This window comes from Lontra canadensis, unplaced genomic scaffold (assembly GCF_010015895.1).
Source record: "Lontra canadensis isolate GAN:19392208 unplaced genomic scaffold, GSC_riverotter_1.0 scaffold69, whole genome shotgun sequence".
NCBI classification, from domain to species: Eukaryota; Metazoa; Chordata; class Mammalia; order Carnivora; family Mustelidae; genus Lontra; species Lontra canadensis.
The window spans coordinates 8,591,946-8,610,343 of NW_022631063.1; the positions used below are offsets into that span (position 1 = coordinate 8,591,946).

The window sequence follows — 18,398 nt, forward strand, 5'->3', positions numbered from 1 at the left end:
TTATAATAAGCCTTAGCAAAGATAATAAGCAACAAGATTATTTATTGCTCATAGGAGTATAAATTAATCCAACCACTTTGGGGAAAATTTGGCATTATAAAGCAAAACTGAACATTTACATGCCATGTACTGTGGCCAGGTCTCTCTTAAAGAACAATGTGACAAATTTTCCACATTTGCCCTAGAAGACATGTACAATAATATTCTTAGCAGAACTATTCACATTAACAAAAAGCAGAAACAAAATGTCCACCAAGAGCAGAAAAAATACATTATGGTATATTCATATAATGCCTTACTATATAGAGAGAGCATGAAATGAACAAAGTACATGACAATTCCATGTATAAAGTTTAGTGAAAACAAGCAGGGCAAAAGGGTACAGAGAGCATAATTTTATGTAAAGTTCAAAAATAAACTGAAGGGGTGCCTGAGTGGCTCAGTTGGTTAAGTGTCAGTCTTCCGCTCAGGCCATGATCCCAGAGTTCTGGGACCAAGTTCCATGTTGGGCTCCTTGCTCCATGGACGAAGTCTGCTTCTCTGACCCTCCCCTGGCTTGTGCACTCTCTCTCTCTTTCTCAAAAAAATAAAATTTAAAATTAAAAAAAAAATACTGAAATATGTTAAGAATCTACAGATACATGTGATAAAACTATAATAATAAGGCATAATAAATAAAGAACTTAGAACAGTAGTTAATGGTAAAAGAAGGTGAGAGAGTGACTGGGATAGGATCAGGAAAGGCAAGCTGGATGTTTCAAAGGTATCAGTAATTGTGGTAGGATCACAGATGAAACACTGGTTTTATTGAGTTTCTACACTAATAGTTCTCAATGCTGGCTTAAATTATAATTATAATCATCTGGAGGAGTTTATTTATTTATTTTTTTTGGAGGAGCTTTTAAAACTACCAATGCCCAAGCCCCACACAACATCAATTTAATTACAACCCCTCAGGATGGAGTTTAGGCATGTACCTTTATAAAGTGCCTCCCACCCTTCCCATTTGGTGATTCTACTGAGTGGCAAGGACTGAGAAGCACTGCTTCTTACCTTACTCATATTTTAAGTATTCTTTGATATGTCCTTTTATAAAGTTTCAATTAAAATTGAAAATTTTAAAATATTAAAATAAAAAGCTTCAATTAAAAATCTCACAGGATTGCAGTAGTTACTTCATCTTGTGTAGTATCAAATGTCAGTTAGGTTTAAAACAAAATCAATTACCTTTAAAACTAACATGAAATGGTCATCGGTCTTATGATAGCTGATCAAATGAAAATAAATTTTACAAACTTCTCTGTATTTCTCCAACTGTTTCTCGATTCACATTTATTTATATTTATTTTAAAGATTTATTTATATTAGAGAGAGAAAATAGGCAACAGACTCGCTTATCTTAATTCCTTTGCACCAATGATATTTTTATGGTAGGAAATTAGATCAGCTTCCTCCACACTAATAAACTTAAATATATTAGAGAGAGAGCATAAGTGGGAGGGGGAGAGGAAGAGGGAGAGAGAAGCTCCAGTGGACTCCACTCTGAACCCAACTTGGGGCTCGAACTTGAGATCAAGACCTGAGCTGAAACCAAGAGCTGGACGCTTAACTGACTGTGCTACCCAGATGCCCCTCTCAATTCATATTTAAAGGCTAGTAATTTTCACTTTAAAATAGTGATTTTTCATGTACTTAAAACTACCAGAAAAAGTTTGTTTTTTTTCCCCAGCTGAAGAATTTTTTATAATGCTAATTATTTCCTCAAGTTTTATTATTGCCAAGTAATTAACTCAATTTTTTCCCTCTCCATGACTTATTACTTACCCTGAGCAAGTCATCTATACGACCTTCCTTCTTTTCCAGGTCCTGGTTTTTATTACTTTCTAATGCTGCTAATTTCAGCATTGTGAGATCAGTCTAAATGAAAGAAAGCTATTTTACTAACTCCATTATACATATCATTGCATGCAAATAAAAACTAGATTTCAGTCCTAAAAACAAAGAAAATATTTGAGTTTGTGTATGTAAAAGTTATCCAAAAAAGTTTTAGTATAGTTTTAAGTTTTAACATCTTCAGAAGTGTAAGTTCTACAAGCTTACAAAGAAACATTTAAAAAACTGATTACTAAAAGTTTTAGAATATTGTAGTGTTCTTCATTAAAACTGAATGTAACCGCTGCTTTATGCTATCAATGCTAGCTGATCTTTGAACACAGCAAAAGCTTTCATGAGCTATTCAGTGACTGTAAGCAATGTACCTGTAATCCTAGCCTAAAGATCATCTAAAGAAAGATGTTTTGATGCATGTGCAATAGCTTGGACATGACCTAACAGAAAAGTTTAATGGCAATAAACTGGGGTAATAAAGATGGCTAAGCAAAAAGATTTACTCTTCCAATTCCCCTAATCTGATACACTAAAATCCAAAAACTATCACATGTAAAAAGTTAAAATGAAAAACGTAATACTCAAATTCATAAAATCAAGTAAGCATAAAAGATATCTAATTTTCAAATGATACCTTTAAGTGAAATATAGACACCCAAAATGAACTGCTTTAATTAAGTTCACTCGTGACAAGTATTAAGTTCAGGAAACACTGATTATATGTACTTGGATGGTATGTTCAAAAAGAAGCAATAAACAAAACTGACAAGTCATGCTTATTCTGTTTATTTAAAATGCTTATATCTACATATTTAACCAGCATGTAACAAAGGATAAGCTGATAGTAAAGTGGGTGTTTCAATTTCTTAACCTCCACCCAACAAATAGTTTTTCTGTTTAGTAATTAGCTTTCTTGATGTATAATTTTACTTTCTAACTATGTCTAAAAGAGAAGACATCTTTTTGCACTAAGTTTCTTACAAGTCATGCAAAAAATTTTATTTACTATTTACCTGAGTAATTTTAAAGGATAACTGCTTTGGTTGTATAACAGGGTGGTCCCCAAAAGCTAATGCAGTAGGAGAAGGGCTATTCGGTCGAACCTTAGAAAAAGATTAAAATTTTTACATTAGCAAGAAAAATATAGGCTTTTGCTCAGCAACAACTACATAACACTTCTTAAGTTTTTATCAGGATAACAGCTGAATTAAAACATAACTGACTTTTTAAAACTTTTAATCATTTATTCAATAAGCATTCATTTTTAGAGTACCCTCCCTTACATAAGGCACAGTGAAAAGAAACAACCATTTATATTCCTTGCCTGAGCAGCTTACATTCTAGAACCATAAAAAAATTTTTAAATGCTTTCAATCTATTAAGTATAACAAAGCAAAATACATTATCTCAAAACAAAAATATTAAGAACAGAGGATAGTGGTTCAATAAGTAAAACTGAAAAGATCTTAATATATAACTCTTACTACCAAGGGCAATAGTGCACACCCATATATAGTGTAACATCAATCTACTGATGAGTTTCATGGTTTATCTAGTTACTAGTTTTAAAACACACCACTGAAAACAGATTCTAGCATTGTATCAATGCCATCACTGGAACTCAAAATTTGTTGAGTCTGACACTTTATTTTACATATGGCAGTATGATGTAGCCAACGTACAAAAGAAGTTAAGATACAACTAAGTGTGTGTCTACAGGCAAGGAGTAGAAGGGGACACTGAAGTAAAGACAGAGTACTTGAAAAAAATAAGAGATACTCTGATTTTTAAATATCTTTAATTTTTTAAATTACTAAAAGCCAATTCTGCTTTTCTTGTTAGACATTAAACTTTCATATAATAAAACTAAAGAAAAAATGAAATCCAAAAGGAAGACAATGCATGTAAATAGAACTAGATCTTAAAACACTAGCAACAAACCAAAAAGCTATAAAATAATTTTTAGGCCCAATATCCTTTTCCTATGTTTAACTAAAATGATCCAGAGATAAAGGCTGCCTACCTTTATCTTAAGGATTCCTAGGAAAGAAAATAGGCTATACTTCAGTGGTTAAGAAATTTAATTGCTAAGAGAGTTAGAATTAGAAATCAGTAACTGAATACAGACTGATAAAAGAGTTATTTGTTTTAGTCCCATAGGCTTGACCACATTCTTTTATAGAAACATCACTTCTTGGGATATAGTTAATTCAGGAAATCTTTAACTTAAAGATCTCACTTGAAGAAATAAAGTTCTAGCAGCATCAGATCATTAAAAAGAACTTAACTTACCTCACAGAATGATTTTCTAAAAAGATAAATACAAATAAATGTATGTAGAAGTTCTCAATGAAAAGTTATTCAGTATATATATACATATATTCAGCACACAGAAGACTACCTACACATGTAAAAACTTACAGATGAAGAAGGAGTGGAATGTGAATGTGAATTCTGAGGAGAACGGATCGCAGGAGGTATGCCTCTTACTGGACTTGAGCCATTCCCACCTTGGTACTGAGGAAAAAAAAAAAAAAAGGAAACATCACTCTTTATTAAAACAGGTTTAGCTAGGTGTTATTTTTGATATGACCTTAAGAATTAACTTAAATAGATCTTCTAAATTAAATCAGTAGTGATTTAAATGGAACAAGAAAAAGCAAAACTAAGGTCAGTTACAGACGAGTCCTAAAAGACTAAATAGAGAATACTGATCACAGGAATGTGAGAAGACTATTCAGTAATGACCCTTATTTCTTGAGCATTCTGACTATAATCTGTTACTGCGGCAGACTCAAGATAAATTAATTTCTCCCAAACAATGAACATATATTATTTTTCCTTCAAATTTTAATACAGCCCCACTATAAATGTTTGTTGAAGCAGTATAATCTCTAATACCCCAAAATTAACATAGTTACAAGTAGATGTTAGTGAATGTAATAAACCATCTTAAAACAGGATCATCATTCTCAAGATCTGTTAAAAATCCAAATGTTTGTAGTACTATATAAAAAATTACACAGATTAAGTCCCTTCCCTTTAACAGCACAAAATCTTATAAATATCAATCCCTTCTCTCATGCGTAACATGCATTACAGTGCATGACCTAGGTGCATATGAAGAGAAGCCACCTAATGTATTCCACAGCTAAATTTCAAATTTCTCATGTTTCTCTACCAACGGTAGGAGGAGAAAACAATTCACTGCTACTGGCTTCCTCTCAGGTGACCTCCTAATGTATCTTCGTGTAACCTCGGGACTTTGTCTAATTTTTTTTTTTTTTAAACTACAGTACCTAGCAGAACTCGTGACACATGAGCATTCAAGAGACCTGAGATTTATCTATTTGAACTGATCCAATCTTTAGAAAAGATTGTTAATTGATAATAACACTGAGGGACTGACCTCAGTTAAAGAGCATCTGGTCAGCAACACTAGACGCTGAGCAACACTTTTACCATAGATACCGTAAACCCAATTAAGAAAAACAATGGATGGTAAAAAAAATTTTTTAATAAAGCCCTTCCCCTGAATGGCAAATTCTGCTCTCACACTCAAGTAAATATAAATTTTTTTCTACTGAGTAGATCATGTTTGTTGTTTTAACAATCATATTAACGTTCTGTAATGTAAAATTGGTAGCCAAAAATATTTCTGTGTAGATGTACGAAAATATTCCAAACTGGGTAAGAATCTAAATATACCACTATTTATTATTTTCAGGGCTCTCAGATTCACACTTCTATCATTATTTAATTTCTATCTAAGGGGCTCAAATGTTGCCATGGTGCTATCATAAAGGCTGCAATGACAGTAGAAACAGTTCTTAATCAGAGGCTATTAGACTCTAACTTCTCTTCTTGCTCTTCCTTTTTTTTTTTAAAGATTGATTTATTCGAGTGAGAGAAAGAGGAGGCAGACATGCAGAGAGGAGAGGGACAGAGGGAGGAGAGAATCTTAAACCAACTCCATGCTGAGTGGGGAGCCCTGCATGGGGTAGGAACTCGTGACCCTGAGATCATGACCTAAGCCTAAACCAAGAGTCGGATACTCAACCAACTGCGCCAACCAGGTGCCCCTCTTTGCTCTTCCACTTAGAATTTGACTTTAAATAGGCAACTTTACATCTCTGGTCCTCAGTTTCCTCATATGTAATACAGAAACACTAATACCTACTGTACCTAACTCCTCGGTTGTCATAAGCAAATATGTGAAAAAGTACTCTGAAGATTATGATGTGCCATTCCACTGTAAAAGTAAATTTTAAAGTTCCTAGGAAGATAAGACATTACAAAAGTTTACCTTGTGCTTCAAAGAAATTATTTCAGCCCACAGTAAAATTGTATTAAGAACTAGAGATATTTGTTAATAGACTTACTTCAAAATAGTCACTAATTTTGTGGCCACGTCCCCCAATACTTTTTCCTAAAATATAAAAGTAAAAAAGTTTTATAGATGTAAAGTTAGTCAGGACTACTTATCATATACTATATCAGAAAAAGAATGTGTCAAACTTAATTTCCCTAATATACATAAAAATCACCTGTTTAATAAAAACAACATGGTATTTTAGTTGGTTAGTAAGGGACATAGACAAAATTGTATCAAGAGCCCTCAGAGGGTAAGATGCCAATTTCAGAAATCCAAAAATGAAGTGACATTTCAATAGAAACATGTCAATTTTTGAAGTTCTAATTACTGGAGAATCAAATAAATAAATGATAGTAAAGGATTTTGTTTTTAAAACTACATTATTCATATTACTTAATCACTACTAATTTCATAAAAGCAAATCAATGAATAAAAAAAGCAAAGTGGCAACTGCATGACCGACAAATCAACTCATACCCAGCATATAATAAAAAAGCTTTAACACAAAATCATACAAACTGACAATAACATGCTTTAACATGAATGTTATTTTGTAAAATATTTTGATTTCTAAAAGGTATTCCCAGATTAATAGGATGCTTTTTAACAGACTAGATTTTAAATACTGCTCTTATGACCATATTGGTAAAGTGGTCCAAATCATAACATATCACAGTTCTTTAATTAAAAGTTTTGCTCTAAATTGGATCATCAATTTTATAAATATTGAATTAAGAAGATGCTAAGAAATACAGTGTTAGAGATACTTTTTTGGATGAGAGGCACCCACCCCTACAATGGAACTATATAAAATACATGATTTCTTCAATACAAAGAGAAAATGACAATACCATGAACTCAAAACCTGTGGATAATATAAAACATATATATTTATCAATTCAATACTCACATTTATTCATTTATTCATTTATTTTATTCAACAAATATTTGAGTGGTTACTATAAGCCAAGCATTACTGAGATGAACAAAGGTTACATTTAAGAGTTCAACAACCTTAAATTCTTTTGTGGAACAAGAAAAATTAAGTGCCCAGGACTATATAAATGGTACCTAGAAAGTGTGAACAACAGTTTTGTACAGATTTACTTAGAGGTCAGAAAGGACTGTAAAGGTTTTAAAGGCACATCTTGTTTTACTGATTTTCACTGATTTCGGTGTTTTTTTTTTTTTTAAACACAAATTGAAGGTTTTTTGCAACCTTGCATTGAGCAAGTCTATAGACCCCATTTTTCCAATAGACAGCATTTGTTCACTTCATGTCTCTGTGTCACATTTTAGTAATTCTCACAATATTTCTTATCAGTGATTACAACTCAATGAAAGCTCAGATGACAGCATTTTTAAGTAATATTTTAAAAATTAAGATATGTATGATGTTTTTTAGACATAATGCTATTGACACACCATAGACTACAGTATAAACATACTTTTAAATACACTGGAAAACCAAAAAAATTTGATTCATTTATCGTGATACTTGCTTTATTGTGATAGTCTGGAACCAAACCTGCAGTATTTATACGGCACGCCTGTAAACCCAAAGAATTTTCCTCCCACCTGTAACAATTTTCCTGCAGATTCTGAAGAAGGTGCTATTCTTTAAAGACAAAAGAGACAGTTTTGGTTTCCTATCCAGAAGCTATGTCTCTAATTCTTTTTCTGTAACTGAACCCAAACTTGGCTGTTAATATTCCTTCCCCACTACATACCACATGTAATATCAAGGAAAGCTGACTCCTATCTGGTCTCCACCCTAGTTCCTCTCCCCTCCTGATCAGAAATCCAATTTTGTTCAGGTATCAAACATCCCTTCTCCACAAAGTCCACATTTCTAAAAGGAACTTTACCCACTTTGAATTTCAGAGACAGACCTGGTTTTTCTAAGGGCAACAGTATGTCTGTTGGACATAACTGGGTATGGAATGAATGTGGACTCATGACCCAATTCTGGCTGACAAGATTACAGGAGAGGTTTGCTCTGGACTTGAAGAACCTTATATTCAAAGTAAGAGGGGAAAAAAAACACAGAAAGTCAACCTCTCTCTAAAACAAATACAAGTGTGAAAGCTCAAGCAAGTAAATCCAGTCAAAACTGGCAGCTGTTCTAAAAACGTAAGAAAATTAGACAAGTCTTATAGATAGCACACCGCAAAGAAATAAACATGGATTTTTAAAAACACAGGTTGAATCAACCAACCCAGAAGTCTCACCCTAATTTGGGACCTGCTTTTAAGTGAGTTTTTAAATCTAAAGTCAAAACTATCATAACTAATATATCTTTACACTAAATAAAGCTCCAAGGCCACTAACCACAATCTGGTGGAATTATACTAAAACCAAAACTGAGCTTTGAGATGGAGATACAAAATACCACACTTCTATAGAAAGACGCTAGAGTGACTTAACTTCCTCCTTCCACACAGATAGTTGCTGCAAATATATTCCTTGATATCAGTGCAACATGTAAGTATTAGCAAGCCATGGGTCCTGGTCCCAGTCCTTAAAGCTAAAGAGCGGCTCCAAAACATGAATCATATGTATATAGACCTATATGACTTAAGAACCAATTTACTGTATTTAATTTTGAGTGACAAAATTAAACGACAATACTGCTTTGTTGTCCATTATAAGAGTTTTGTAGATGACTTGAAAATCATCATCTTAGTCTATATCACAAGGGTAGGCATGCAAGAAAGAATGAAGAACAGGTATGGAAAGAAAAAGATGATGCTTTAATAAGCATCTCAACCATTTTTATACAGCCTTTTTCTTTTTTAAATAAAAGGAATAAGCAAGCTTTTGGTACTTGCACTTTAAAGTGACATCTAAAGTTCTTACTCAAACACAAGAAGCCATTTCAACACTGTAATTCAGATAAAGAAAGAAAAATGAAAGGTGGTAAGGTAATGTTCGCCAGGTTTAGACATGACACTTGGCCTTTCGAATTCTCAAGCAAAAAAAAATAAGGGAAATGTCCAAAAGCCTAAAAACAGTAACCATATACTACCATTTCAATTTCATATTATTATTCTTTCTTATGGGAAGTACATTTAAAAACTATTATTAATGCATGAATTTATAATAGCTATAAAAATGATAAAAATACAATATTACTTCTACAAAATATTAAGCTATTAAAATCAGATTAATTATAAATACTTATTTGGCTCTGAAAGATTTTGCTTCACTTACCCTGACTACTTTCATTCTGGTTTTCTGCTTTTCTCTTTCTTCCTCTGGATGATTCTGATTGTTTCTTCTCTGGTGTCTACAGAAAGCAAGTTAACAGAATTTAAAGTTACAGTTTTTACACATACAATTACTACAGCCAGTATAAAAATTATTATTTTCAAAACAAAAACTATTTTGTTCAATAGTGCTCATGTGATGTAAATGTATAGTTGCCTATATACAATCTATTTAAAAGATAAATTTTGCTACTATGTAAATTTTAAACATCCAAAGTACAGAAGTCCTTGTACAAATTACTTGAAATTCGCATTTACAGAATTTGACTTGAGATGGATAAAATATGTGAGAGTAAGCAGCTGTTTAAAGCACCCTTCAAATTCTTAACTGGGCAAAAAATAAGTAAAGAAAAATACCCTATGTTTTTCCTATTCGTTTTCTATTATTCACACATATTTAGTCTATAAAAGTAAACTTGGATGAAAAAGAAAAGAGCAGAATTCAAACCCCAATATATATACAATCCTTACAATTATTATCTAACAACTACAGCAAATTCATAGATTATGCTCTAAATCGGTGGCAGCAAACTACAGCCCAATGGCCAAATCTGCTAGCCACCTGTTTTTGTGAGGCCCATTACCTAGGCATGACTTACATTTTTAAGTAACTGAAAATTTTAATAATTAAAAAAATATTGTGATATGAAAATTTTAAGAAACTCAAATTTCAGTATCCATAAATAAAGTTTTATTGGAACACAGCCATACTCATTCATTTATGTACTGACTATGGCTGCTTTCACACTATGATAGCAAAGTTAGTTCCCAGAGAGACTATATGGTCCACAAAGTCTAAAAACATCTGGCCCTTTACAGAAGAAGTCTGCAGATTCCCCAACCCTAGATGATTGCTTGTTCTCAAATTAGCATTTTCATCAGGCTAAAATAACAAGTAATTTTTGTGGAGTCTGACAAGCTGTTATGCTTAGTTAAAAATCAAAACTAAGAACAAAAAGCACAATGCAATGGCACAAGGCCCTCAAATTCTAGAAGATTAGCAAGTATGTCTGGTGCCAGAACAAAGAACGTTTGAATGAATGATACATCGAAGCAACTTAAAATAAACCTCTAAAGCCAGTGCAGTTCCCAAACAAGAAAGGGAAATAATCTATATTTTGTTGTCTCTGAGTAGTCTATGATTAAACAATATGAATGACAACACATAACTTGTGTTGAGCACCTATGATTCCTCTTCAGAATAATGGAGATTTTAAGTTCTTTTACCCCCCATTTTGTCAACATGATAACAGATACAGAGGATGAATCAAATGTTCCAGTGCCTGAATTCTTCAACAACAGGAGTTCTATCATCTCCCCTTCCCCCCAATTTCCTCATGCCTAGCATACAGTTATCACTTGATAGCTACATTAATATTAAATAATTTATTCAAGGTAACCAGGATTTAAATCAAATTCAAGCCTGTACTTCCATGGCCTAAATGCTCTTTTTTTCTGTAAATGACGTGCTATGTGTCCTGTATCAAAAATTGAATGAATCAACTACACAAAAATATTTCAAAATTTTATCAAGTTTGTAAATAAAATTATAACTAATAAACTGCCTTCATGTTTTCACAACACAAACCAGAGATCTTAAAGAAATCCTCCCTAACTGGCAATCTACTCAGGAGGTAGACTGATGTATCAGCAGGTTAGGGTAAATAGTTCATTAAATATCATACTCAGGCAAACAATAACCAAGTTTCTATTTTACTCAAAATAACACCAAATAAAAACTCTAAGCTAACATTTTTATAAAGAACCCTAAAATCTATATTAAAACAAAAGAGGATTCCCAAATAATACTTATTCACATCTTTATCTAATCTATGTAAAAAAAAAAGTAGCTTAAGATCAATAAAATATGGTTTTCCGTAACAATTTACCGTTGTACTAATTTTTAAGCATGGCAGGATCCCATCTGTATTCCATCTTAAATCCTGACTAGCTACTTTTGATAAACAACAACAAAAAAATCACATAGAATAACACAATTCTAAAAATTATACTAGAAACATTTTCTACCTACGGTTTCGTATCACTTTCTAAAATATTTTCCAAGGAACAGTGGATGAGTTAGGCTGAGAGGCTACATTTTAAATGCAGAACAGAGTGGGACATTCAGCCAGGGTGAACAAAGTTAGATTTATTAACCACAAAGCTTTTAAATGCTAACATTCACCTGCTATCTCCAAAAGGGGAATGGGATGGAAAGTTACAGTGTATAAAGAAATTCGCAAACTTATTTGGAATAACATTCATTAACCACTTTACTGGATATGTATTTGAAGATACTTAAGGTCTTTTTTTTTTTTTTTTTTAAAGACCCAGAGATTATTTAAGTAAAAACTGAGGCAAAATTTCACTACCTAAATTTAAAATTTAATGGCATGGAAAAGTGGGACAGTCCTTGGAGAAAATGTCATTTTGTTAAAAACAATGAACGAAAAAACCCAGATACATATTTATTACAGTGTAAAAACAACCCAAAAGGCAACAAGTTTACCTCCTTTAAACCAGAGAATTTGAGGAAGGTGGGGGGGGAGGAAGACAAGACTAAAATAAATTTTAAGACTATAATGTATGACTAGTGCAGGTAAAGAAGTTGGAAATAGGTAATAAAAAACTGAAAAGTTGAACAAAATAAAAAACAAAGAAGGAAAACTAAGATGTAACTAAATTCACCTATAAGTGTTTCTATTACAAACAGACCATATTTCGTCCCTTCCTATAAACCCTAATCTTGTTCTGTCAGCCCCAAAGAAACATCATTTCCCAGAAAGCAAGAACCACTGGTCTCTGAAGAACCACAGACTGAGACTAAGAATCAAACTCTGGGTCCATTATTTTTTTTTTTTTAAAGGATTTTATTTATTTGACAGAGAGAGATCACAAGTAGGCAGAGAGGGGTAGAGAGAGAGAGAGAGAGGGAGGAGCAAGCAGGCTCCCTGCCTAGCAGAGAGCTTGATGTGGGACTCGATCCCAGGACCCTAAGATCATGACCTGAGCTGAAGGCAGAGGCTTATTAACCCACTGAGCCACCCAGGCAGTCCTCTGGGTCCATTATTTACGATAACTCTCCATGTATTATTTAACCCAAGACTCCAATCTTTCATCAGTTTTTTTTAGTAAACTCTATGCCCTACATGGGGCTCAAATTCACAACCCCAAGGATCAAGAGTCACATATTCTACTGACTGAGCCAGCCAGGCACCCTATTCTCATCAATTTTAAATGTGGTAATACAGGTGCAGGACTGTGGGGATTAAATAAGAAACACACCAGAGACACACTTAGTACATCATCTGAAACAGTTGTGAAACAGTACACCATCTGAAACATCTATAAATGTCAGTAAGCACCCAATAAATTTTCTTATCTGAATTTAAAATTATAGTTTTTACACACACAATTACTACAGCCAGTTTAAAATTATTTTTTCAAAACAAAAACTGTTTTTTATTATTATTATTCCAAAAATCTATGTACTTTTCTATTTCAAAACTTCAATCACGTGTTAAATGATTAGCAGTTTCTTCCTTAATAGCTTAAAAATAACTTGTAGGGCTTACAAAATAAGTGATGTTTCCTCTTTAAGGTCCCATTCAACTCTCTCTTCAACTATAAGCTACAGAACGAGCAGTCTAGGTCTATAAATATGCTATCACTAACCTCAGGAAAATGTGCATTAGGGTTTTTTTTTGTTGTTTTTAAATTTAAGTCTGAACAGTACCTATATTAAACAAAACTAAAATTCTCAGTGAAGCTAACAATTCTCCTGCGTTCTCATTTCTACACGGATTTGGGAATTTAGAACCCTGGAGATTTAGGATATGCAGAAAGGTACCAAATATTTCATCTCTAAAATGGCTCACCAGTGAAGAAAAAATCAGAATGCTATCTGCGATTTTCAAACTGTACTCCAGAGATACCTTAGGAAAGGAGGTTGTGCCTCAAAAGATGTTAAAGAGGAGGAAAAGGGAAGGAAGGAGCAGGGAGCTGAACTAAGGTGCTAGCCTATCAAAGATACATCCTACCTCCAGCTCCATGCTTGCAAACACAGCATCCCTCATTTTAACAGAGGTTCCATATTGGACTTACATTGAAGAAAGAGTTCTACAGCTTAAAAAAAGATTTGAAAAACCACTGATCTTGACCAGTGATCTCCTAGAAAATCCAAGGGACATCAACCAAGTCAGCTTTGCATTTGCACAAGGTGTAAAAATTGCACATATTGCATATTTTATAGAATGTTTTCAAGTTTATTACTGCTCTTGCTGATGCAGTCATTTCTTTCTTTGCTTCTCTATTTTTTTTTCTTAACCACTGCATTACAGCTGACCAGAAAATAGATGGCAAAATAAATACGGAAAGCAAAATATGATATGGCTTTATTTTTAAAGATTTATTCATTTGAGACAGAGAGAGCACAAGCTGGGGGAGGGCCAGCAGGAGAGAGAAAGAATCTGAAGCAGACACCACACTGAGCACGGAACCCAATGCAAGACTCCATCTCACAACTATGAGATTCATGACCTTAACGGAGACCAACAGTCAGAAGCTCAACGGAATGCACCACCCAGGTGCCCCTGATTTGGCTTTGAAAGATGGAAAGACTACCACAATTATAAAAAGTCAAAGAATTACGCTGTACAATGGAACAGTGGTTAGGAGAAAGTGATGAAAGTAGAAAGTGGTACTATTCATATCAATTTAGCTTTATAAATGCTAATTTGTAATCATACCAAAATCTGAACGATTACTGTGGCATTTAAATGCTCTAAGATATTAGTGATAATTTACATGGTATTTTCTAGCAATTGAAAAGTATGTTCAAAAAACAAAGACAAATCTAAAGGACTCAAGAGATGGTAGTGATATAATTAAACTAATGCTTCTATTTTATTTGGAATTTAAGCCAGTGATTATTAAACAAGTTTTCAAATCTAATATGGGATCTTGTTTTACCTGACTCCTTGCCTTATTTTTAAAATAAAAATAAATGTGTTTCTTCAATGCAAGTAAGACAAAATATAAAAAAATCCTACAATCTTAACACTGTCACAGAAGGAGGGAAATAAATCAGTATGGATCGTGCCATGATAGAAGATAACCACCTTTATCAGCCTCCAAATAGAGCTATTTAAAATTATTGGCATAAATGCATTATAGGAAATTTTAACAGTATGTTCAGATATCATCACAAAAGAGAAGGAGTGGATATTAAAATTTTTTACCTCTACCTTAAGTAGATTTCATCAGCCCTGACTGGACAACAAAAAGAAAAGTCAGAGATCATCATCTCTATAAAATTGCTACAGTTAATGACACAGATATATTTAATCTCTTCTGATTAAATGAGAAAATACTTTAGAATAGAAAGAAAAATGGGGCACCTGGGTGGCTCAGTCGGTTAAGCATCTGCTTTTGGCTAGCTCATGATCCCAGAGTCCTCGGACTGAACCTGCTTCTACTTCCTCTGCCCCTCCCTGCCTTGTGCTCAATCTCTCTCTCTCAAATAAATAAATAACATCTTAAAAAATGTAGAAAGAAAAGTTACTTACTCTATTATTAAATAATAATCCGTAACAAAATATTCAATCCTCCGTCTTGTCAGAATGTATTTTTTCCAACTGATTCATTTAGCTACAGATTAGTTTCAAAAAATAGAAATCACTGGCTATTCCAATGATTCATAGGGTTACTCAGGTATCAAATTTAAGGTCACTATACTTCAAAAAAACAGCATGACAAATTTATGCCAATGTTCAATTTTATTCCATATTTCTAGGCAAAATTTGTTGAACTAGATGTGAGACAGGAAAATGTTGAAGAAATCTGTTACTTTAATGGCACATATCAAAACAGCACTGAACTAGAAAGGAAAATCTGGAGTTTTATAAAAATAGTCAATGTAAAATAGATGTTCTATTCAAGAATATCAGATGTACAAGATACTGTTTCTTCCAACCTTTTGCTATAAAAATTTGGTTAGAATAATGCACTGTAAGAAAACTAAAATTCTATTGTAAAAATTTCTTTGCTGCTTTGCATCCGATTTACATTTAGTTAAAACTATCATGAGATATGTACATCCTAATTCAAGGATTTTGAGCTGGCAGGACCTGAAATTCACAGTCTGTCTCTGCCCAAGAGTCAAAACTTTAATATGGAGAACAATTATTATCTGGAAATGTCTGCTTGAATCTTTGACATCTAAAGAAGATCTTTGTTACATTGCTGACTTTAATATTTAGTATAGCAAGTTTATGTATTTCTTGGAACACTGAAAAAATAAAATAAAGTTTAAATTTTAAAAAGAAGTTTATGTATGCAACATTTTGGGATCCTGTCATGAAATAAGAGCATCTCCTTGCTGTTTTAAGTAAATCCAATCAACACATCAGCAATTTTGAGTGTAGCCTATTTTCTGCTGTACTGCTTTTACTATTTAATAATATGTACTGTCAAAGACGGTGGAGAGCCAGTAAGATAAACTTGGGTAACTACCCAATGAAAATGTGTGCTGTCTTACAGGTTACTTAAACTGTGCCAGCTCACATCATTTTTAAAAACCCAAAGGATATTTACTCGCCTTACAAACAGACAACATCCACAAGCACATGAGCACCTAAAAGAACTATAATACTACCGCAATCTTACTCTCAATTTTTAAAAGCTACCTTAACTTGCCATCCTCATAGTCTGACTTCTCAAGCTCCTATCATCTGGACCCATTTTAATTTGCATTCATGTATGTTTAAAGGAGCATACCAAGTTTCAATATTGATGAATGCAATTTTATTAGCCATTTTCTTACAATTTACAAAGCATAACTACTTCTTGGCATTTTCCCCTTCTCTGGCTTTCCCTTTAAGGCATTATTTGTTGAACAGTATAAACCAAAAATTAAAATAAATTTGGACTTTCCCCCCTATTCATATGATCTTTTAAGTTTTCAAATCATACAACCAGAATAAAACAGACATATAGAACAACTGCTGTGGAAGGAAAAAGCAAATTTTCAAGTTAACTTATTCTGGAAATGTTGGCATTTTGAAAGTACTTACAATAGTAAAATTTAGAACAGTGATTTCACAACTTTTCTCCCGGTGTGACACTCATGATGGAGTAAAATATACTCCTGTATAATATCCCTACAGATATTTCTCTGAACATGAATCGCTAGATCCTTAAACAATTTATTTCTTTGGGACAGACACTTCTAAGTGTAAATGTTGTGTCACAGAATATGCACACTAAAAATTTTACATATTGCCAAAGTGCATTTTCAAAGGCAGTATCAATCACACTTTCACTGTGAGAATGCCCACTAACCTTTAAATATCTACCTGATGTGTTAAGGAAAAAAAAAAAAGTGGTATCCCATTGCTATTCTCTATAGCAATACATTTATAACCCTCAAAAAGTGAGTTTTTTAAAATAAACCGTTCTATCATTCAGATATTAGCATGGATTCTCAATGTTACTATACATCATAATCACTTACAAAGCTTTTATTTGAAGTTCATGCTGAAGTCCCCATTCCAAATTTAACCATTTCTGGAGAGAGACCAAAGGAATCCTTACTTTTAAAGAGCTCCAGGGGCACGTGGGTGGTACAGTCAGTTAAGCATCCACTCTAGGTTTCGGTGCAGGTTGTGATCTCATGGATCATGATATCGAGCCCCGTGTCGGGCTCCATGCTTAGCTTAGAGTCTGCTGAAGACTCTCTCTTCTCTCTCAAATAAATAAATAAATAAATAAATAAATCTTTAAAAAAAAAAGCCCCAAAAGTGATGCCAATGTATTAGCAATAGGCAATCTATATATACAACAGTAAGTCCTGCAATATTCCACACTGGAAATTGTCTAAAATTAAGAAATTACTCTTGGGGTACCTAGATGGCTTAGTCGGTTAAGTATCTGATTCCCAATTCTGGCTCAGGTCATGATCTCATGGGTTGTGAGATAACAGCTCCCACAAAGGGCTCCGACCTCAGCAGGAGTCTGCTTCAGATTCTCTCTCTCTCTGCCCCTCTCCCCACCTACAAGCAGGCACTCAGACACTCTTTCTCTCTCTCAAATAAATAAATCTTAAAAAAAAAAAAACATTAATATAATCTTCTATTAAAAATTAAAGACCCAAATTGTCACATATAGCAGAAAACTCATTAGGATATAAGAAGTCCAGTGGGTTGTCATGGTTACTCAGTTATTTTAGAAAATGAGAATTAATCATAATACTATGTTCTGCTAACATAAAGATACATCTAATATGTTTAAAGCTCTACTACAGTATAACATACTGAAGTCAAACTTATCAGTAATGTCAGCTTGTGCTGATTGCCCTTAAAATCCAGACTAAAAGCAGTATTTATCAGATAAAATATTTGTGAAATGCTATTAGCCCAGGCATATCTTGGACTGGCAAATTTGATGTTACTATAAATTACCTTAAATCTAAATATTTCCAATAAAAGAAAACCATTTTTTTCCCCAAAAGACTAGCTAGGAACATTTATCTAATTAATAAGTTACACATTATCTTAGTTACACAGGGAGAACAGAGCACAGACAGCCGTTGAGAACGTTACTTCAAAATAAAACAGATACCTTGGAATTAGAATTTTGACTGTTAACTTACTATCTGTAGGCAAATTAACTAATCTCTCTAGGCTTCTGCTTCCATACTTAGGAGACGTGAAACTTAAAAGAATTGTAATCTAGCTCCACAGGTAACACGCTCAAACTATTTATCTGCTTCATAAATGGGCGGGGTTCTCAACCAGGGCATATCTGGCAATGCCTGGATATACTTTTGGTTGTCACAAGCAGGAGAGGGGTGGCTGGGGGTGGGGGGA

At 33.3% G+C, this 18,398-nt stretch overlaps 1 protein-coding gene across 2 annotated transcripts in view; it reads right to left on the bottom strand.

The window, feature by feature from the left end:
* Positions 1-18,398, bottom strand: part of TLK1 (tousled like kinase 1) — a 139,599-nt gene that overhangs the window by 51,784 nt on the left and 69,417 nt on the right. For both annotated transcript variants that reach the window (XM_032880435.1, XM_032880436.1), the window contains exons 4-8: positions 9,476-9,551; positions 6,270-6,316; positions 4,309-4,404; positions 2,901-2,990; positions 1,825-1,917 (exon numbers count right to left, since the gene is read on the bottom strand). In XM_032880435.1, coding sequence (XP_032736326.1) covers positions 1,825-1,917; positions 2,901-2,990; positions 4,309-4,404; positions 6,270-6,316; positions 9,476-9,551 — 402 coding nt within the window. The remainder of the gene's footprint in view (positions 1-1,824; positions 1,918-2,900; positions 2,991-4,308; positions 4,405-6,269; positions 6,317-9,475; positions 9,552-18,398) is intronic.